Raw genomic sequence first — 23955 nt, forward strand, 5'->3', positions numbered from 1 at the left:
GCAATTACTAATTGCATGGAAGACCTGCTCCTCACCACAATGTTGGGATCTAGAAGGAACCTCTTTACTCAAGACTCAATGCTTCACTTTAGGCTCATCATAGACGTCCGAAGTAGTTCAGGATGAGCCATTCCAGGCCTTGATTTTAAAGAAAAGGCATTGGACAACGGTGACACACACGACAATTCTAAAGTTATTTAATGACCTAGACTTAGGAGAAAGAGCACACAATTATGTTCGAGACTTCCTAACTGGTAGAAGAGCAAAACTTAATATTGGAGACTTGGAATCGGAAGAAATAAATATAGGCAGCACAAGGATCGGTGATTTCGCCAGTGCTTTTTAATCTAGCACTAATCGTATTGCAAACCAACGGATGATGTCACCATAAGGGCGATTAGTGGCAGTGATGGGCAAATAGAACAAACAATTGAGAACGCGATAGAGGTAGTAGAACGATACCTAAAGGGACTGGGTTGGCCTGCTCGGCAGAAAATTAAGAATTATTGCTATACAGGCCTGCACGAAGAGGACGCAAACCTAATTATAGTCCAGGGGAATGAGTCAGAAGAAGCAGAAATACAACTAAGAACTGCGGATGAAACACTCATACCTAAAGAGCATAGAACCACAATTCTAGGACTAAAAAGATAATAAGATTAATAATGAGACACCATAAAATAATAATAAGATAATATAACAAGATTAATCGAAAGATAACTAACAAACACAAATGAATGAGAGAAAAATACGCAATAAGTCTGGTACAGGCATTTGTTCTAAGGAGAATAGTATACGTGGCACCATACCTCCGGTGGTATGCCGATTAAAAGAATAAACTAGAATGCCTACTAAGAAAAGTATACAAGCAGGCATTAGGACTCCCAATAAGCACTAGTACAGAAAGACTACTCAGGACTAGGACTACATAACACATTGGATGAATTCATAGAAGCTCAACACAAATCACAGTATGAAAGGCTCCCTGAGATAAGGACAAGAATAAGTATATTAGAAAGTTTGGATATTATCTACCGCACACAAAACACGGAGAAAACAAGCAAATTCCAAGAGAGATGCGATAAAAAAACATGTGCACCTTGCACTGGTGGTGCAAGGCTGGAGTCAACAATGGAGCTTGTGATCACCTGGCTTTTACGTGGCTTGCCTAAGTTGTTTGTAGGTTTTGCGAGGTTATGCTAAGTATTGGTAAGTTGTTGGTAGGCTTGGATAAGTCGCTTCTAGGTTTTTCGAGGTCATGGTAGGCTTGGCTAGGTTGTTTCTAGGTTATGCGAGGTTATGCTAGGTTTTGCTAAGTTGTTGTCTCGGCGGACTTGAGGCTGGAAGTTTTTGAGTAGTCGCAGGCCGGGATCGCTTTCTCGGCTACGTCTAGCGTTCAGGCGCCGACTCTCGCGTTCCCTGGACTGCAACTCGGGATCTTCGACTCGGCGTCACATGTTCTCAGCCGCAGCTTTGGCGCGGTGTTCCGGATCAGCTCGGCGGCGACGCATAGCTTCTCGCTCGGCAGTACGGCGCTCTTCCTGGTAAGCGCCTCTTATTTGGGCGTCTGGATTTTCTTCGGTCTTCTCATGGCATCCGCACGTACGCACGGAGTAGAGGAGGCGAAAGATGTGTCTCCATGTTGGCTGTCCCGGGATTTTACTCGCCTTGGACGTCATGACTCCGCCCGACGCGCGCGGGGTGCGACGAGGTTATATGGCTCGGTTTTCTCGCAGGTGGTTGCTAGGCAACGCGCGGTGGCACACGGCTGGGCTGAGTTTTCTGGTAATGCTCCACGGCGGAACTAAAGCTTAAATAGCTCCGCGGTTAATATTGTCACGAGCTCTGTCATGAACCACGGCTGCCGCGCAGACAACCAGGTGGAAGAAAGAAGAGAACGATGTTAGCCAAGCTGCCTCGGTACCGCTCTCAAAACGCGCCTATCAACTAGATTCATCTGATTCTGAATTAAACACCTCTTGTGTAACATTTGGTGGAGCTCTGCTGGGTAACTCCCAGGACCTACAACGGAGCCATCAGCACAAGAACTACGCCAAAGCCGCCGCCTCGCCGGACTTTCGCCGTCACGCTCAATCATGGCCACAGAGCAAAATGCCGTCATCTGCAGTGTTGGCGAGCCCAGTCCCTATCCAGCACTACCGAGAGCCACGCACGTTCTCGGCGAAGGCAGAGGAAGATGTGGATGAGTGGCTAACCCATTACGAAAGCGTAAGCCAAACAATAACTGGGACGATGCCAGTCAGCTTAGGAACGTTGTTTTCTTCTTGGCCACCACGCGGACAACCACGCGGACATGCTAACTACATGTACATGCTTCGTTGAGGAGATCAAGAAGTGTTTCGGTCACTCTGATGCAAAGAAGGAACGTGCGGAATTCACATTAGCCCAGAGAGCTCAGGTACCCGGCGAGACTTGAACTACCTATATCGAAGAAATATTGAAGCTGTACCGAACCGTAAAACCTCAAATGAAAGAGGAAGATAAAGTGGAGTACGTCGTAAAAGGAATAGCACAAGACGTGTACAACTTCCTCATTGGTAAAGAGAACTTGAACACTGTATCAGAACTGATACGGCACCGCCGTATGTTCGAGGCGCTGAAGCCTCGCCGAATTACACCAAAGTTTGGACGGCTGGCCAATGTAACGACCGTAGCAAGCGTTGGCACGAGTCCTCCGCACCCAGACCTTTCGTCCGCCATCCGCCAGATAGTCCGCAAGGAGCTCCAGCGACATGACGAACAGGCACGTTATGCGGCGCCACGTTGCAGCTCCTCCGTTTTCCGAGACACTTCGGCTACTTGGAACCACTCGGTGAACGCCGCGGATCTTAACGGCTCCAGAGACGAACCGCATTACGGTACGACCGAACCCCCACGCAATGATTCACCGCCTCAATGTTTTGATCCACGCCCACGCAACTTTCGTCCACGAAGACTTGCTGCTACCTATGATTTTCAAGGGGAAGAAGAGCCTCGTTACCCTCAACCGATGTCTCCGGCAGAATACTTCAATCCGCATTCTCAAGTTCCCCATTTGCCAATGCGTTACTTCTGCGGCATGCCTGGCCACATAGCTAGGCACTGTAGCCGACGCCGAACATCGAACTACGGACCGTCAGCGCCAACTGTGCGGTCTAGCGGTTGTACAGTGCGCACTCAATGGCCAGGAGACTCCACTTCAGGAAGCCACTTCCCAGAGGACTGACGCACCGCCTAAGAGACCTACTTTGGAGAAGAAAGGACCCGAAACCGCTGCCGCTCCCCTGCCTCCGACCGTACTCTGAAGCCACCACCAGCCTTCCGAGCCTCCCGATCACCATCCCCTCGGCCGCGATTCACGTCACCATCGCCTCAGCGCCGCTTCGTGTCGCCCCCGCCGGGAAACTAGCCAGTGCGACCGATGGAGGTGAGGTCACTGGAAAATGTGCGCTGCCCACTCAACTGCCTCCAACTATTTTCATGCTGTAGAATAAGGTTCACGTACTGATTGATGGGGTCTCTACAATGGCTTTAGTCGACGCGAGAGCCACTGTCTCGGTAATGAGTGTGGGGATTAAAGGCCTTCTGGGACGCAAGGTTACGTTTCGGTGGTACCAGTGCACAAGTTTCCATGGAGTCAGTGGTGAATCATTATACCCGTTTGGTGTGTGTAACGTGGATGTGTCTTTGGGTAGGAAAGTTTTTAATGCGTAGTTTACTATTCTTCCTCGCTCCTCGCATGACCTGATTCTGGGAATTGACTTTTTGCAGTTGTGTGGTGCCAATGTTGACTGCTCGACGGGAGAACTCAGAGTCGACGCCAATGTTTCGCCTGTGCTCTTTGAAGGTGCAGCTTGTCTGGAGAGTGTGTTGTGCGTGTCTGATAATACAGTTGTGCCCGCCTTATCCGCGATGCGTGCTGGCGTCGGCTGTTCATCTCCGACTCCTATCTCATTCGATGCTGCAGTGGAACCTGTACATCGGAACTGCCTCAAGAAAAACGTGCTAGTTCCGCACTTCGTGGTCTCACTGACCAATGGATGCGCGGGGCTGTGGGCGCTAAATTGTTTCACTGAAGCGGCAGTGCTACCTCAAGGCCTTAAGATTGCCACGTTTCAGGGAGACTTGCTCGTATCGGTGGCACTACTTACAGAGCAACCCCATGGAGTAGCAACGGGTGTCTCGAACCCCGGGAGCTCGAAGATACTTTCCATCATTGATAAATCACTCAGGAATCACGAGCGTGGAGTGTTGATGGCCCTGCTTACGAAACACACCTCGGTATTCGACTTTGCGCAGCACGATAGCCCGCCGTTGATTCCTGCGTCCAGAACTCGTCACCGCATCAACACAGGAGCCGCCCAACCAATCCGACAACAACGCTACCGTTTGTCCCCGTCAGAAGTCAAGATAATTAGCGATCAAGTCCAAGAAATGCTATGCAAAGGCGTCATTCGAGAATCATCTAGTCCTTGGGCAGCCCCCGCGATATTGGTGCAGAAGAAGGTACGTGACGGTTCTGCGTTGTTATCGTCGCCTAAACGCCGTTGCTAAGAAAGATGTATATCCGCTCCCACGAATTGACGACGCCATCGAGTGTCTCTTCGCGGCATCTTACTTTTCCTCTATTGATTTACGGTCAGGTTACTGGAAAATTCCTATACACGTGGACGACAGAGAAAAGACAGCATTTGTAACGCCCGACGGATTGTTTGAGTTTAACGGGATGCCTTTCGAGTTGTATAACGCACCCGCAACGTTCGAAAGGTTCATGGACGCGATATTACGCGGCTTTAAAATTGAAAGTTTGCATGTGCTACTTAGACGGCGTTGTGATCTTCGGGCGAACGTTTAGTGAGCACAACAAATGTTTAGACTTAAACTGCTTGGAGAAAGCGGTTCTTGTGCTCAATTAAAGAAGATGACGTTTTGGGGAACGACGAACTCTTGTGCTAGGACATCTGGTCGCTAAAGAAGGCATCCGACCAGATCCACAAAAGACTGCGGCTGTAGAAGCATTTAAAGCACCCAACTCTGTCAAGCAGTTAAGAAGTTTCTTGGGCTTGTGATCTTACTTTCGCCGATTCATGACCCTGTTTGCTGACATGCCTTATCCCCTTACACGCTTTCTCCAAAAAGGCGTCCCCTTTGAGTGGACTGCAGATTGCGATCCATCGTTTCGCCAGCTCAAGTTCCTGTTGACGTCCCAACCAATTCTTCGTCACTTTGATCCTTCATCAGCAACTGCGATTCACACCGATGCCAGTAGCGTAGGCATCGGTGCTGTGCTAGTTCAGCGTGTTGGCGACAGCACGTGATCTCGTACACTAGCCGGTCCTTAAGCCACTCCGAGCGCAACTACACAGTCAGCGAACAAGAGTGTCTGGCGGTCATCTTCGCAGTGCAACGGTGTCGTTCGTATCTCTACGGGCACTCCCTCACTGTGATAACAGATCATCATACGCTATGCTGGCATGTGAATCTGCGGGATCCCTCAGAATTACTGGTTCGCTGGGCCCACCGTATTCAGAGATACGATTTCGTTATTTGCTACAAAGGTGGTCGGCGACATGCTGACGCGGATTTTCTCTCTCGAATGCCACTTCGGATGCGGGCAACTTTGATGAATACATCGCTTTTATGTCTCCAGAATTTCCGGACGTGGGTACCATCATATCTGAGAAGCACAAAGACGAGAGCTCACAACCGCTCTTCGCAGCAGCGCAGGAGTCACCTGCAGGCAGTCGCTTTCGCCTACGGGATAGTGGTGCGCTGTATAAAAAGAGCTACTCGACCACCGGTGCGTGCTACCTTTTAGTTGTCCCCAAGAAACTTCGCAACCAAGTATTATACACCACGCACGATGACCCAACTTTCGGTCGTCTTGGTTCTACACGTACGCTCTACCGGGCTCAAGAACGTTTTTACTGGCCTAAGACGCGGAGGGATATTGAGCGGTACGTCGCCAGCTGCTCCCGATGCCAGTGCTACAAGCGTCCGCCACAAGCGCCACACGGCCTGCCTCAACCCGTCCCCCCTTCTAGCGTCCCCTTTGAGCAAGTTGGTATAGATCTTCTGAGCCCTTTCCTGGGATCCTCCAAGGGCAATCGTTGGGTTATCGTTTGCGTACATCACCTTACCCGCTACTGTGAGGCCGCCGCGTTACCATCCGCCATAGCTACAGAAGTTTCTATCTTCTTCCTGGCGCACGTTATACTCCGACATGGAGCTCCTCGCATAGTAATCAGCGATCGTGGGCGACAGTTTACCCCGGACATAGTTGAAAAAACCCTTGGTCTGTGTTCATGTAGCTTCCGCCATTCTACGCGCTACCATCCACAAACTAATGTTCTGGTTGAGCGCACAAACAGAACGCTTGCCAACATGCTGTCCATGTACGTCGATTCAGCACACAAGAATTGAGACAGTATCTTGCCTTTCATTACCTATGCCTTCAATACCGCGAGACACGAGACTACAGGTTACTCACCTCTTTTCGTTGTTTAGGCTCGCCCGCCATGCTACACCGTCGGCACCATATTTCGCTCCTTCGCTCATGATAACGAATCAATTGATGAGATCCTCTGTCGAGCAGAAGAAGCACGACGCCTCGCTAGGCTACGCATCCTGGCATCGCAGGACCGGTCCAAGATACGCTATGACGGGCGTCACCGCCCCGTTTACTTCAATCCTGGTGACTTTGTGAGGCTCTGGACGCCGTTGCGGAAGCGTGGCTTGTGCCAAAAGTTTCTCGCCCACTATGTCGGCCCCTACGTTATTCTGGAGCGCCTCAGCGAAGTGAACGATCTCATTGCGCTTCTCACGGACAGCGGACGATGCTCAGCCAAGGCTGAAGTGACACACGTCGCGCGACTGAGGCGTTAAAATCCACGAGATTACTTACTCGCCCGGCGGGCTTCGTCTGCCAGCGGAGAAATGTCACGAGGTCTGTCATGAACCACGGCTGCCGCGCAGACAACCAGGTGGAAGAAAGAAGAAAACGACGTTAGCCAAGCTGCCTCGGGACCACTCTGAAAACGCGCCTATCAACCAGATTCATCTGGTTCTGCATTAAACACCTAGTGCGTAACAATATGATAATAGTTCCGCCACTGCCAAGCAACATGCAACTCACTTAACATGAGAGACGAAGACAATGCACCGCCAAGGAGATACAGAAAAGATTTGGACGAGATAAAGAAGCAGTTTTTTAGACGCAGCTATACTCGAACGCAGGAAAGGATTCACGGCAGTCATAGCGTGGGAACTGAATGCGCCCTTGTAAGTCAAAAATATCCTTGACAAGTAGTACACAATGCAATTAAGCGCGCCCGCAGCTTAGATTCTTGCTAGATTCTAGCTAAGATTCTTGCTCAGGGGGCCAGCGCAAAAACGAATAAATTCAGTTTCCTTCGTTCCACCACTTTGAGTGACATAATTTCTCTGCTAGGAATCTATGCGAGTTGACGTGGTGCCAGTTGTGTGGTAAACCTTCGAAAACGTTGAGCACAAAGCACGCAAATTCAAGCGCCTTGTCGCCCCCGTATGTGTATATATTTTTTCCTGTTCTCTGCACTCGAGCTGGACGTCAGATATATGCGTATTGCATACGTATATCGTGACCCTATGTTCCTTCCCTCAAGTTGCCGCCTTTCCGTCTGCCTTCCGGGATCCTTCTCTATCGTGCCCCCCCCCCCCCCTCCCCCACCCTATGCAACCTGCCCTCTTTCCAGCTACAAAGGCGACACGCACACTGGTGCTACATGGCGACCGTTTTCTCCACCCTCCACCCCTTGTTTCTATAAAGCAGTGCTGCAAAGTTGAACCACAGGAATGAGAACAGCACTTACGAAGCGCATAAATGCGCTTCCTAAGTACTGTTCTCGTCCCCGTCGTTCAACCTTGCAGCGCTGCTTTTCAAAAACAAGTATGATATTCTAACTCGCCCCAACGCAAGCCTTAATTTTCGCCCCCCCCCCCTGCCTCATTGCTATAGGAACCTGGCTACCGTTACTCTCGGACCCTCTACCTCTTCTCTAACTTATGTCCTTGCTCTCCCACTGTACTCCTTGCCCTGCAACACGGAACTCCGCTTTCCTGTTGCCCTGCATCGTTGCCGATAAGGCTGCTGTAAATCTGTCAAAGTGCCTAGAACGAGTCAAGCACTGTCATTACTGGACTTTTTTGATGTTACGCATCTCATATGTTGTTGTTTTTCGATAAAAGTGGCCAAGCACCCTGTCTGCTGTCTTCAATATCAGTGCCGAAGTGCCACACTTCTTAGTAAACCATCACGCAAACCGGTCCATCGCTCAAAACTTGTAAAATTAAATACCTGTTCTGTTTGCCTTATAGCATAAATACAGCTGTACATATATATATATATATATATATATATATATATATATATATATTGATCGAATCCCGGCCACGGCGGCCGCATTTCGATGGGGGCGAAATGCGAAAACACCCGTGTGCTTAGATTTAGGTGCACGTTAAAGAACCCCAGGTGGTCAAAATTTCCGGAGTCCTCCACTACGGCGTGCCTCATAATCAGAAAGTGGTTTTGGCACGTAAAACCCCAAATATATATATATATATATATATATATTCTCGGTAGATACCCGAGAGACGAGCCGCCGCGAGAACGACGACGAAGTGGGTCTGTGCCCTTGGCGCGAGTGAATGTCGGCCTGGCACTCTGGCTCCAGTCTAGTGTAAATAGCCTGTAAATAGCCTCTTTCGTCTGTGTCTTTCTACACGTAACATTCTGGTGGAGGTCAGCGATCCCCGTCCTCGCCACGGACCTCCGGAGTGGTCGGTGCATCGAGCTCGTCACCATGCCTCCCGGTGACGAGCCCGCCTCTGCAACGGCTTCGGCTGGTTCGATTGCTCCAATCGCCACGGTTGCCCAACATCCCGACCCTGGTGTGTTCTCTGGCCTGGAGGAACAGGACGTTGACCAATGGATCAAGCTATATGAACATGCCAATGCTAATAACAGGTGGGACCCAACGATTATTCTCGCCAATGTCATCTTTTATCTGGGCGGCACCCCATGCGTGTGACACCAAACGCATGACGACGAGATAAGCAGTTGGGACACTTTAAGGGAACTGTTCGGCGACCCCATTGGCCGCAAGGTTGCCGCGCGAAAGGCTCTTGCGTCTCGTGTTCAGACATCTACAGAGCCTACGTTTCATATATCTTCGACGTCTTGGCTCTATGCCGCAAATCTGACGATGCTATGTCTGAATCAGATAAAAAGTGTCACATGTCCTAAAAGCAATCGCCGACGACGCTTTCAATTTGCTCGTTTTCGGCAACGTTTCGACAATCGACGCCATCATTAAAGAATGCCGTCACCTTGAACAAGCCAAGAGCGGCCGTATCACGCACCACATCACGCGGCTACCCAACACCGCTGCTACGTCGACATGATAAGGTCGACCGCGTCAGGCCACCATCTGTGACGACGTCACCCGTATTGTTCGCCGCGAGCTCGAGGCCGCCTGTTCGCCAACTTTCTCCACGACGCCTCCCGATCCGCCAGCAACCACGATTGCCATGAGTCAGGCCGTAGTCAGGCAGGAATTTGAGAACATGGGTCGGAACTCCGTGTGTTTAACATCTACACCCAGCGTTCCCCAGTTCTCTACCGGCCCTCCTCGTCCCCGACAGTCTTTTTCTACCACACCTCGCCGCAACCTGTCCAAATGGCGTACCCCTGATGACCGGCCGATCTGCTTCCACTGCTGTCGCATCGGCCACGTCGCTCGTCACTGCCGCAACCGATGACCACCGCCTCCTCGGACATACGCCGCCACTTATTCCCGCACCTTTGGGCCTTCTGTTCCCTATGCCACCCGCCATGAACTCACTGCCGCTGATGCCCCTGCTCCGAACCTCCGCTACAGCCGCTCGCCTTCACCTCGACGCCGTCAGTCTCGTTCGCCCCAACCCCGCCGGTTCTCTTCGCCGCCTATCGCCTCCCGGGCCCAGCCGGAAAACTAGGCACTGCAGCTTCTGGAGGTGAAGCTGCGTTGTCAGCCCTACACTCAAATCCTCTGTTCACGTTAAACACGAACCAAAACCTTCTTGACGTGGACGTTGATGGCTATCCTGTCACGGCACTCATCGATACAGGGGCACATGTTTCTATTATGAGTGCTGCCTTCCGACGACGACTGAACAAGCTCCTCACACCAGCGTCGACACGCGTCGTCGGCGATGCGGATGGCGGTACTGTGCCTATCATCGGCATGTGTAATGTAAGTGTTAGCATCGCCGGCCGCTACACTCCTGTCCTCTTCACCGTGATTGCTCATTGCCTCCACGACCTGATTCTCGGCCTCGATTTTCTCTCCGCGCATTCTGCTCTTATTGACAGCTCTGCCAGTACCCTTCGCCTTGAGTTGCCGATTCTCGCAGAACCTTCTGACGCGCCTTCTGACGCACCAATTCGCCTGCCGCCACAATCAATAGCCTATATTTAACTCTTGTCTTCCCCACCAGTCTCTGATGGCGAGTACCTCGTCACTCCTCTGCCCGACATTCCACTACAGTATAACGTTACCGTGCCTCACAGTATACTTACTATTACTGCGAACCGCACTCGCATACCTATCTTTAACTTTGGATTGGCAAAGCAAATTCTACCGCAAGGTACTTGCCTTGCCAACGTTGATTGTGTCGGCGACCATCACGTGGCAGCGTTATCAACCGATGCTTCTTGCGAGCTTAGCAGGCCCATCGTGCCAGCCTCGGCCGCCGATCCCAAGATACAGAAAATGGTTGCGACGGACCTGTCTTCTGCGCAGGCTGAAGACCTTTACCAAGGATTAGCGTCCTACAGAAATATTTTCGACTACGACGATCGCCCTTTAGGCCAGACGCTCGCGGTCAAGCATCGGATTCTTACTGGCGATGCTACTCCTATTCACCGACGACGGTATCGAGTTTCTGCGTCGGAACGCCGAGTAATTCAAAGCGAAGTCAACAAAATGCTAGACAAAAACATCATTGAGCCTTCTTCGAGTCCCTGGGCGTCACCTGTAGTGTTGGTTACGAAGAAGGATGGCACGTGGCGCTTCTGTGTACCGCCATCTGAACAACATTACTAAGAAGGACGTTTACCCGCTCCCACGTATAGACGACGCCCTTGACTGCCTCCACGGTTCCAGCTATTTCTCTTCCATTGATCTTCGTTCTGGATACTGGCTGATTGCTGTTGACGATATGGACAGAGAAAAAACCCCGTTCATCACACCTGATGGCCTATACCAACTTAAGGTAATACCGCTTGGATTATGCAACGCCCCTGCCACCTTTGAGCGTATGATGGACTCATTGCTCCGTGGTTTCAAATGGTCCACTTGTCTCTGCTACCTCGACGACGTCATCGTCTTCTCGCCCACGTTCAACACTCACCTTGATCGTCTAACAGCTATACATGAAGTATTTCGAAAGGCGAAGCTGCAACTTAACTCGTAGAAATGTTTCGGCCACCGCCAAATTACTGTTCTGGGCCACCTCGTTGATGCTTCCGGAGTACAGCCTGATCCCGGCGAAACTCGCGCTGTCCGAGACTTTCCAGTTCCGAAGACAGCCGCAGACGTTCGAAGTTCTGTCGGGCTATGCTCGTACTTTCGTCGTTTTGTTCAAGATTTCGCGGCAATTGCTAGACCTCTCACTAATCTTTTGAAGAAAGGCGTACAGTTATCGTGGGGTACTGCAGAAGCCGCTGCCTTCTCTCGTCTCGTCACTCTTCTCTCCTCACCACCCATTCTCGCCCACTTCGACCCTGATGCCCCTCCAGAATTGCGTGCAGATGCCAACGGTCATGGCGTAGGTGCCGTCTTAGCCCAGCGTCAGCGTGGCCAGGATCGCGTTATTGCTTATGCAAGCCGCCTCCTCACTCCATCGGAGCGCAACTATTCCATTACGGAAAGAGAATGCCTTGCTGTAGTCTGGGTGGTTGCGAAGTTCCGTCCTTACCTCTACGGTCGCCCTTTTTTCTGTAGTCACTGACCATCATGCTCTCTGCTGGCTCTCATCCTTAAAAGATCCTACAGGCCGGCTTGATCGATGGGCTTTGAAACTACAGGAATTTTCGTATTCTGTGGTATACAAGTCTGGCCGCATGCACCAAGACGCTGACAGCCTGTCGCGTTACCCTGTTGACGACCCTGACTCCTCCAATATTACCAGTGCTGCTTGTGTTTCTCTGTGTCGCAGCTGCTTCATTTCGCCGACGAGCAACGTCGTGACGCCAACATCAGAGGACTCATAGACCATTTTGAACACTCTCCGGCCGACGCCACTCTACGCCTCTTCGTCCTCCGCGACGGTACTCTGTACCGTCGTAACCTTCATCCGGACGGCTCTGAGTTCCTACTTGTCATACCTAAACACCTCCGCTAAACCGTTCTAATGAGCTCCACGACGCACCAACAGCAGGACACCTCGGCGTATCTCGAACCTATATCACCGTGTACGTCGCCGTTTTTCCTGGCCGGGCCTTGCCCGTTGCGTACGACGTTAGGTCGCCGCTTGTGAACTTTGCCAACGACGCAAGAAGCCTTCCCAGCCCCCCGCTGGTTACCTGCAGCCGCTCGACGTCCCTGCCGAGCCTTTCCATCGTGTTGGCTTAGACCTTCTTCGCCCATTTCCGGAATCTACATCAGGAAACACGTGGGTTGCAGTCGCGGCTGACTACGCGACCCGCTACGCCGTAACCTGCGCTCTTCCGACAAGTTGCGCAACTGACGTTGCGCACTCCGTTCTACACGATATCATTTTGATGCATGGTGCTTCGCGTCAATTGCTAACACACCGTAGCGGTACGTTTTTGGCAAAAGTCATTGACGACATTATGCGGGCCTGCTTCATTCAGGTTAAATTCACTACCTCCTACCACCCTCAAACGAACGGCCTCACTGAGCGTTTGAACCGCACCCTTACAGACATGCTATCCAAATACGTTTCAGACGACCACCTTGACTGGGACCTGGCTCTACCCTACATCACCTTTGCGTACAACTCTTCCCGTCTCGACACTGCTGGCTTTTCTCCTTTTTACCTCTTGTACGGCCGTGAACCGACGCTACCACTGGACATCCACCACAGCATCAACTAGTGCTTATGCCCGTGATGCATTCGCCCGTGCTGACCATGCTCGTCAACTTGCGTGCGTTCGTCTAAAAGTCTCTCAAGACAAACAGAAGCGACGCTACGACCTCCGTCACCGTGAGGTCCATTTTGCGCCCGGCACCCTCGTGTTGCTTTGGTCACCATTGCGTAAAGTTGGCCTTTGTGAGAAACTGCTTTCCTGTTATACCGGCCCATATCGCGTGCTCCGCCAAGTGACCGATGTCACCTATGAAATTGTTCTAGCCACGCCCACTACGTCCTCCGGTGTGACAACCAGTGACATTGTCCACGTCACTCGACTCAAGCCCTACAGCAGTCTACGTGCCTTGGATATTTAAAAGCACCGTGACGGCGCTTTTGCCGCCGGGGGGTAGTATTACGATATTATCAGTAGATACCCGAGAGACGAGCCGCCGCGGGAACGACGACGAAGTGGGTCTGTGCCCTTGGCGCGAGTGAATGTCGGCCTGGTGCTTTGGCTCCAGTCCAGTGTAAATAGCCTTTAAATAGCCTCTTTCGTCTGTGTCTTTCTACACGTAACAATATATAGTAGGATTTCATAAATTATGAAGAAGCATTTGACTGAGTAGGCACAACGGCAGTCATGGAGGCATTGCGTAATCAAGTACAGGAGACATACATGAATATATGGGGAAATATATACACAGATTACACAGCTATGAATTGGTTCTCAACAAGAAAAGAAAACTGCCTATTAAAATGTATGCAGATCCCACGCACTGTCGGAATCGATGTAAGCGAAGCTTTCCGTGCTGTATGCTTTAATCGACGATAATTAGCGGCAGTGTTGACGGCTAAATCTTAATTTCTACAACGTTTAGGCTAACACGAAATGTAAGTTGATGTTAAACGTTACTTTGCGTGCATCACTGCCCTTTGTTTGCGTAGTACGCAGAACACACTGGGAGAGGTGTTTGCTTGAGGCGTTGCTGTGCGCCATATTTTATAACCTCTGAGAGGGTTCAGCTTTGTAATTTCCTTACATGGCACATCGCATTGTGGCAGAAGTATTAAACTTGAATTGGATTAGGGGCTGTTTGACACCGTGATGTTCTTCAACGTGCCCCAAAATCTAAGTGCGGGGCCGTTTTCTATTTCGCCCCCATCGAAATGCGGCTGCCGCAATTCGGATCAAATCTACGACCTATAGTCATGCCATAGCCGCAAACCTTACGCAGTGGGCGCATAAGTAATGATGTGACGCTCGACCGCTTCCATGGTGCTCCTGGACCTTGCGGTGTGCTTTAATTAATGCGGCTCTGCTGCGGCTAGCCCTGCGTAATTTGTCGGCTTGACATATTTGCATGGCGGATATTTTTCAGAAATAGCAGCAACATACTGTACCGTAACTTGAACTTTAGCATATCATGTGTACCCGCAACCGCTGTCGTATAGTAGTGGGGCTTACTTGCCTTCTCACGCCACCTTCCCCTTATTTGGGAACTGCCTCTTCTCCTCCCTTGCTTTCTTCTCCTCTCTACTGTTCTATCCGCGTCCCCTCTTGCCTCGCACGTTAGTAGAAAAAGAAGCGCCTCCGTTCTGCAATGCTTCTGAGGGGAGTCATTGATAATTACAACTGTCAAGCGGCTAATGTTGCAATGACCAGAGCGCTCCAGAGGGCATTGTTGACATTCGACGCGGTGGGGTGAAAACGAGTTTCTCCAGTCGCCTTTCCTCTATTACTCACACCTTCATATAACTACACACTCTGAACCACCCCCCGACGCGGTGTGCGCGACAGCAGCAGCCACAGCATCCCACAGCAGCAGCAGCAGCAGCAGCAGTAGCAGCAGTAGCAGCAGCAGCAGTAGTGGGAAAGTCGAAGGAAAAGGCAAATAAAGCTTCGCTTTAAAAACGGGTCAGACAAAGAGACAACCTTGTCTATGCAATTGGAAGAAGTAGTCAAGCTATTAGACTGGGATGGCTTAGGAGTCTTGCAATTGTCAGCACGTCCGATGTTCCGTAAGGTCCTTCTCACCGCTGACTACCACTGTTGCGAAGTCGGGGATCCGTGCGGCCAATGAAGTTTCCATCGATGGTGCCGAGTCAGGTACCGGGAGAATAGGCTCCGAGCGACTTTTAGGAGACTGAAGAAAAAGTAATATATTCAGAAAGGTGACATAATTTAGATTACAAGACGGCTCCAACTATCGGAGCACACTATGGTATCGTCTTAGCATGTCGGAGACACACTGTTTCTGGGCGTCCTTACTCAGCCATCCGGATCCGCTTTCTGTGCCGGCGTCGTCATTGTTCCTAGTTTCCACCAATCCGGCTTCAGAAGACAGATGGCGTCTGGAGACCATTCCCGGCGTCGGTGAGCTAGATGCCCCTTTCGGTTCGCCGATGATATTGAAGAGCTGGGGCCCCTTTGGGTGCGCCCAGCCAGAAACGCTCGCGCCTCCCTGGGCATCAAGAAGGAAAGTAGGAGGAACGCACGCTGACTCCGATCCCCGGCGTGGTCATGCCAATTTGGGCTGCTGACAGGCGTGCAAAGTCGTAGCCTTGCACCGATCTTCACTTCGTCGTGGACAGGCCAATTTGGGCTGCTGACAGGTGTGACGAATGGAGGCGTGACAACCGCATGTCGCAGGTGTAGCATCTTCCCGATCTGGAGGGCCTCCGGGAACAACAGGAGTGAGGATCAGTGGCATATACCTCAACAGTCTTCGGTTTTCAAACGACATTGTCCTATTCAGGAGCCAACGTTTCGACAAGTGTGCTTGTCTTCTTCAAGGTCTTGAAGAAGACAACTCCACTTGTCGAAACGTTGGATCATGCATTCACCTTGTTCACGTTTTGCTCAACGTCTTGAGTTTCCATCTCCCGCATTGTCCTATTCAGTAACACTGAGGACGAATTGCAACAATTCATTAAGAACCTTAACCGAGAAAGTGACGGAGTAGTGTTAAATATTATTATGCAGAAGACAAAAATAATATTGAATAGCTTGGAAAGGGAACAAGAATTCGTGATCGCTAGTCAGCCTCTAGTCTTTGCAACAGTATGTCTATCTAGGTCAATTACTCATAGTGCACCCTGATAATGAATCCAAAAGGGTCGAATTGCATACGGTATGCATTACCTTATCCCGACTGCAAGCTTGCCACTGTCGTACAAAAGTGTACACTCATTGCATTCTACCGCTGCCGACCCATATAGAGCAGAAAAAAACTTGAGAACAAGTTCGGTACCGAGCAAAGAGCAGGGGAACGTAAAAGGGTAGGCATAACGATAGGAGAGGGGAAGAGAGCGGCGTGAATCACAAAGCAAACGGTTATAGCGGATAGTCGAGATGACATTGGAATAAAATATGGAGCTGGGCAGGCCATGCAATGCGTAGGGCAGGTAACCGGTGGACCACGAGAGTTAGAGAATGCGTGCCTAGAAAAGAGAAGCGCAGTCGAGGACGGCGGAAAATTAGGTGGGGTGATCAATTAGGAAATTCACATGCGGAAGTTAGGAATCAGCTAACGCAAGAAAGCTGTTAATGTAGATCAGTGAAGGAAGCCTCCGTCCTGCGTCCTCCGTCCAGTGGACATAACAAAATGCTGCTGCTGATAATACAGATATAATGCCAGTGTACTTACCAAAAGAACTTCTATATGCGAGATCTAGATAGTGCTGGTGGACGAAATACTCAATTTACATTATAGGGTTTACGCCAATCTGCACAAATAGGGACACTTGTAACTTCAGTTCCAGTCAGTCTGTAAAATGGTAAAAGCACATCGCCAGTGAGACGCGACTAGATCGGGACCAGGCGGGGGATAATAGTGACCCACGAGATGGAAGCCGACGAAATACGCAGGCGCCGTTAAGTACAGTTGAGTGTCGTTTCTTCCAAAAAACTGGGTTAACTCTGCAACGCAAACATCGAGAAAAACCCGGTTTGCTCTGCGAAAGGTTCAAATGGGCGCTAAGTGACGCGTTCTTTCGGCCAGGTACCGATGTATACATTTCAACTTGTTCTTGATTGGCCTTTTTTTCACGTAGATATGGCAGACGCAGTTGGCTCAAGGCGGACCGCGCTGGAGATTGACCAATCTGCTACCACGGCTGCTGGTCAACAGAAGAAAGTTTTGCTATAGATGATGCTGTTGTGAAAATGATAACGACGGCAATGATAACTATGTAATGGGGTGTATGGAACAGTTCAGATGGTAGCGTTTGTTCGTAACCGAGAAGGCAGGTGACGCAGAGCAGGAACAGCTGGTTGTCCGAACGGCTCACACTCGTTCTAAGCACTGGCGATCCGGCTGGCCCACTGGTTGCAGTGCAGGCATGGAACAAACGATCTGGCTAGCCTGGTCCTTGTGCTATTCTTCTTGATTACACCTGCACTAAATTAAAAAAATTAATTATCGGGTCTTACGTGCCAGAACTACTTTCTGATTATAATGCACGCCGTAGTGGAAGACTCCAGAAATTTTGACCACCTGGGGTTCTTTTACATGCATCTAAATCTAAGTACCCGAATGTTTTCGCATTTCGCCCCCATCGAAATGCGGTCGCCGTGGCCGGGATGTATAACTGTTCTCAAAAGGAGTGGTGGTCCTTCCAAGTGCTGACTCCTCCACTGACAAAATATTATCCCTTTAACTGCTTCCAAAATACAGAACGTCGGCACTTACCAAAATGTCCTAATGTTTCACATGCTCTCTTTTTTTCTTTTACAGTGCTTCCTTTAGCCTTCTACAACCTTTCCGTGCCAACGTCGCAAAAGGAGAGGTGCGTATGAATGTAATGCTTCTTAACAAGCCTTCTTCCTTGTGCAGATTGAAGGTTTAAATTTCATCCTATGTTATACGCAGCAGTTTATTAGCCTTGTTTGTTCGAACATCCACAACGGCGCTACATAGACACCTCGGACACACCGCATTTTCTTTTATGTATTTGCTGTGAGATCAGAATGCTTCGTTGTAGGGGCGGGCCAGGCTTCATGTTGCGGAATGATATTACGCAAGAAGAGCCTACCTCTTCGGCCATTGTTTATTCCAGCAAGAAGCCCAACTACCCCATTTTACGCACTCTACCTCCCCCCCTTCCCCCGCGGCCCCACCTCTCTTGGTTTTTCTTTCTAAGAGCGTGAGCTATTTCGTTGCTCTTATTGCTAATCGCAACATTTCTTTTACCATTCATGACAGTTCCCGGTGCGATGGTATACCTCAGAAACAGCTACGAAAGGTTGTTAGCTGCTTCACTTGGTAACTGTTTAAGACTACAAACACTTTATAGTTCCTGAGATTCGCAATCAATGATCGTATTCAGTAAGAAAATGCAACTACCTATGTAATTTGCACTGCAGTGTGTAATTCTGCTTTTTGTGAAAGACGAGTCTGTCATCATTCCGCGTTTCGATGTCTTTAAGCTGAAATATCGATACGCCTCTGGCCGCTACGATAAATATAAGATTATATACTTCAAGCCAGCGTTGCCAAGCTTGGTCATTATTGTTACTGATAACTCTATTATAACCTGCACTTTCATTCATTTAGGGGTCGGCGCGTGCTGAAATCGTAATACAATTCAATAGAAACTAGATTTTTGTTCATGGCATGGCAGACTTGCTCCTCCAATCAACTCGAAAGAAACAACCTTGCATTTTATACGTTGCCCTTCATCACGTTTAGTTTGTCCGTCATTGAGCTGTAATAATGTCATACACTTTTGAATGCATTTCAGGATGTTCCACATTCCCCGCATTGGTCCTCGACTCACCAACTGCCTTTTTAGAGCTACGTTTGCAAGTATGAATGCTTTACATAAATCACCTTGCATTCGCGCAACCTACATGCCGACATGTAGAGCGTGCTTTATCTAAAAATTTTCTCACAACCCAAGCCACGCAACTATTTCTACTTTTTCAGTAAGCTATCAATGGGGAGAAAAAGAAATAGGTTATAAAAAGAAGGAGCGCATGGGCTTCGCAAGATTACTATACGCCAGTTACAGTTCCACAGGCAGCGCAAAATACTAAGGATGGAGCGGAGAAAGCGCAGACACAGCGCTGTCAAGGATGCAGTACTGGCTCAATAAACCACCCTTAAGTTGCAGTTCTGCCTCTACTTCTGTGTGAAGCGCATATGTAACTTTCTAGGCAACCTGAGTAAATAGATTCTCGGCTAGCGAAAGCTCAAGGGAAGAACAACAAAAATGGTTGAACCAGCTGGCTCATATGTCGGATAACAGAAATAGGCGTATCATGAAGAAATGACGCGTAAATCGTATCATCATCAATATCATCATCATCAGCCCATTTTATGTCCACTGCAATACGAAGGCGATCTCCAATTACCCCTGTACTGCGCCAACCCATTCCAGCTAGCGCCTGAGAATTTTTTTGATTTCATCCCCCTACTTAGTTTTCTGCCGTCCTCGACTGCAGATCCCTTCTCTTGGCACCCATTCTGCAACCCTAATGACCCGCCTGTTATCTAATCTACCCATTGCATAACCTGCCCACCTCCATTTCATTTTTCCTAATGTCAATTATAATATCGGCTATCCCTGTTTGATCTCTGATTCACACCGCTCTCTTCCTGTCTGTTAACGTTACGCCTAACATTCTTCGTTCCATCGCTCTTTGCGCAGTCCTTAACTTGTTTTACAGCTTCTTTGGCAGTCTCCAAGTTTCTGCCGCATATGTCAGCACCGGTAGAATTCAGTGATTGTACATCTTTCTTTTTAATGATAATGGTAAGCTTCCAGTCAGGATCTGACAACGTCTGCCGAATGCACTCCAGCCCATTTTTAATCTATAAATTTCCTTCTCATGACCAGGGTTCCCTATGAGTAATTGACCTAGGTAAATGTACTCCAGACGTACTTCACAGACTCTAAAGGCTGACTGGCGATCTTGAACTCTTGTTCCCTTGCCCAGCTATTGATCATTATCTTTATCTTCTGCATATTAATCTTCAACCCCACTCTTGCACTCTTTCTCTTAAGGTGCTCAATCATTTGTTGCCTGTTGACTCAAAGGTGTAATATGTTTAAATGCATATTCGCACAAGACTACGTTGAAGCCTTCTGAACATTAGCTTGCATTTTGCCTTTACCCTTGGTGCAGACCCTTACGATTTGATATATTTATGTAAGCACAAAATAATGAACTTGCAAGAATGGTCGGCATATCGGTCGAAATCACTTTCCACATGGGGGCTGTTTACCATATCACGCTAAACATACCATCCACAACCAGTAATTTGCCAGGCCTCGCAAAAGCATTGCGTTAGAATATAAATATTGCAAGGAGGGTGTCGACGGCGCCGTCCTTGCACATGCTTCTTTTGTTCACACCATCCGATCTCCCTTCCTCCGTTGCCATGTGCATTTCGTCTTTACAACAGCTGTATTAATTAAATTCCGTGGTTTTACATGCCAAAGCCATACTATAAGTAGGCGTCACGCCGTAGTCGGCCAGTCCGAATCATTTTCACTACCTGGTGTTTTTCACCGCGTGTCAATGCACGGTACGCCATTTTTTTGCATTTCGCCCTCATTTAAATGCGGGCAACACGGCTGTGATTCGATCCCACTTCCTAGGGCTTAGTAGCTCAACGCCGAAGCCACTACGCCAACACGGCGGGTAAATCGTATATACGATTGGTACATACACGGGCAACTTGCGGTGAAGCTTTTCAGAGTTGACAGTGGTGCCACAGCGCACAGATAGCCTAGGCAGTAGTGAAAGCAGTTTGAGACGCATGCGAGAAACATCCGCCCTCCCATCTCAGATCGCTTATCGGAAGTCATGCGTGTCCGAGAGGGGAGAAGGTGTGTGTGCGCGTGTGAGTGCATAAACTCGTTATCTGGCGCTGCAGAAAGCAAGCTGTTGCACTACAAGAAATCAACGCATGCCACTAGTAAAGGCATGAGCAAAGCCGCTAGTAGCCGAATTCCAAAGGCACATATCAGACTCGGCGTGCTTTTTCGCCTTCCTGCGTCTTGCAAGACGTTTACTAGTGTTTTCTAAGAAGAGGAGGACTAACAGCACACGAGCCTCCTTGACCCTATTTCAATTCAACTGCCATCAAAATTCAGCTTTTTCAGAACAGCGACGAATCCGTCGTTCGTATGCTGTTGAAAACCCGGAAGTGGAGCCGAAGTAGAGAACGTCGTCTTTATTCGACGCTTGTCAAAACAACAACAAAAAAATGTAGGCGCGTGCTCGGCTTCACGCTCATTTCTAACTTCGGCTTCTTCACTTCTCTTTCGGAGCATAATATTTAACATCTCGCGGCCGAACATATTGCGTGTGCTTCTTTTATTTTTTCCCATACCAGAATCCTTATTTAGGCATTCATCATTCCACTCTTGTTGTTCCTCCAAAGCGGGTGCACCCCTTTCAGATGTCGCACATCCTGGTATTGTGTCCCAGTGCAGTGAGCTAAGGCATTCCTTCTCACTATCCGTCTCCGTTACTTTTTTCCTACTATCCGTCTCGTCTCTGCTATATGTAATTTGTTTATTGTTTCATAAAGGTCACCTCCAATTTGTGCTTCTAAGAAAGGGCTTGAGCTTTGGGTATCTTTTGTGTCTGTCTGGCGATCCTTCAAGGTAGATTATTGAGGTGCTAGTTTACTTGACAGCACATTAAAAGGCACTTGAGTAGATGAAGTGTTCAAATGACATGCAGCATCATTTTCAGGTAATGGTTCACATCGCATATTTGCACGGTTGCAAGAGATGACACTCTTTGTCGTGTATGGCTGGCAACTTTGCTTGTGCTCCCTTACTCCTGCTGGATTTGTGCGACCTTTCTTGGCAGGACTAGGAGGAGATGGCCTCTGCTGGTGAATACTACTCTTTCTGCTGGCTATCTGCGACCTCTCTTAGCCGGACTAGGAGGAGATGGGCTCTGCTGGTCAAGACTACTCTTTCTGCAAGGGTTCACTGCATTATTTGCTTCCATGGGCAATTTTCCTTGATTGGAACTATGGCTAGCATCCCCTCCTGGATCTATGGAAGATGGGCAGGTGCGGCCTCTGCGTTGACGCTCGCAAGACACTTGGTGGCTGCCCTTCTCACATCCAGCTGGGCTAAGCACCGCTGGTGCTGCAGCAGCGTCTTCACCACCCACTTGTTCTAGAACACTGCTGCAGGCCTGCTTCTCGGCCAGTTTGCGCTCTTTAAGTTGCATTGCATATGTTTGTTGTTGGGCTGCCAAGTACTGCCTGACAAAGTCATTCTGTCCGCTCAGTTCATCTTGGAGGTCAAGGTTTGGCACAAGATCTTCAGCTTTCACAGGTTCCTCATACAGTTTCTCTATCTTAAGTTGCAGCTTCAGTCGCTCAACGAGTTCCTTCTTGCTCCCACTTTTCGGTAGTTCTCGTTTCTCAAGTGCAGATCTGAGGTCGACGACGCGTAGCAAATGTAGACCTTTTCTATCCAGTTCAGCTTCTGATTTATACGATATCAGTTGGAAATCGCAGAGTTGCAGCAAGGAGAAAGGGACGGCTGCAGGCGCCAAAAGGAACCCTTGTCATGCGCAGTTCTTCAATATTGAAAGACCCTTCTTCAAACCAGAAGTAACGAAACGCGTCTCAGTCGTGTTCAGCCAGGGACACTTGAAGAAACGCTTTTTCGATGTCGGCGGAAATTCCAATCTTGAAGCTGCGAAACTTCAGCTGTAAGTCGAGGATGTTCAAATTCGGCCCTGTCCAGAAGACGTCGATGAGTGAAGGTGAGTCCGAAGCACGAGATGAGGCGTCGAATACGACCCATACTTTAGTCGTAGTTCTCTCGCGCCGCACTACTCCTCGGTGTGGCATATAGTACGTGATATATTTACTTGTACTGTCCGTTGTGAACTCTTCAGTGAAGTCTTTGTTACAGTACCTCCTAATGACAGTATCATAGTCCCTCTGAAACTCTGGCTCTTCATGTAGCATTCTCTGCAAGACCTCCAGCCTCTTTAACGCGACATCCCGGTTATTTTTTAAGCTGGGAACAATTGTTGCGCCACGGCAGTTCAACTTGATAGCGACCATTGTTTCTAATAGTTAATTCCACGAATTTCTTCAGAACGTGTTCGTCATCTTTCGAAAGTCTCTCTTCGTTAGTCAGTCCCAGATGTTCTACTTCCCTGAAAGACCTCAGTTGCTGGGAAACATTGACTTCCGTTAGGCATATGTTGAAGTTCCTCACGGTTTCCGGCTTGTAGAACTTAGGTGGACTTCTAGTATCTCCTTGAAGTGTCCATCCTATGATATTTTCGGTGGTGGTCAAGGAGTCGTCAAGTCGATGAATTCCTCCGCTGACGAGCTGCCAGTAATAGTCTGCACCTATAAGGACGCTTATTCCAGGCTCAGGCGAGACCTGAACTGCGCTGGCTTCAGCCAAACGTAAATTCTTGCTTTTCAACTTTGCAAGTACATTTGTCTCTGTCAATGCTGACAAGTCATTGCATATTTCGGGAACTTCTATAACCTCTACTTCAAGGGAGTTTGAGTCGTACTGGCCATGCAGCCTGACTCGTACTCTCCGATAATATTTCCGCGGTGCTGAAATGTTTCCAAATCCCGAGATGGTGAGCTGCACTTCGGCCAACACAGTGGCTTTCAGCTTCCTAGACAATTCTTCCGTGATGAAGCATCGTTGTCTGCCACCATCAATCATCATTTTTACAAAACATTTGCTTTCAGTGCCCAGAGCCCAAGCATGGGCGGTTTGCAGAACTGTGTACTTTAGCGAGTCTGATGACGAGCTGGAAACGGTTGTTTGCGTTGCTGTATTCTTCTGCTTCAATTTTGGGTCACACATCGTGGTTATATGTCG

The 23955-nt window shown here is 49.1% G+C and overlaps 1 protein-coding gene across 1 annotated transcript in view; it reads left to right on the forward strand.

The window, feature by feature from the left end:
* Nucleotides 1-23955, forward strand: part of LOC142571196 (endothelin-converting enzyme homolog) — a 98374-nt gene that overhangs the window by 34869 nt on the left and 39550 nt on the right. The window contains exons 5-6 of the mRNA XM_075679466.1: nucleotides 17853-17904; nucleotides 18859-18923. Of these exons, the coding sequence (XP_075535581.1) occupies nucleotides 17853-17904; nucleotides 18859-18923 (117 nt within the window). The remainder of the gene's footprint in view (nucleotides 1-17852; nucleotides 17905-18858; nucleotides 18924-23955) is intronic.

Source organism: Dermacentor variabilis, chromosome 2, assembly GCF_050947875.1.
Source record: "Dermacentor variabilis isolate Ectoservices chromosome 2, ASM5094787v1, whole genome shotgun sequence".
Classification (NCBI taxonomy): Eukaryota; Metazoa; Arthropoda; class Arachnida; order Ixodida; family Ixodidae; genus Dermacentor; species Dermacentor variabilis.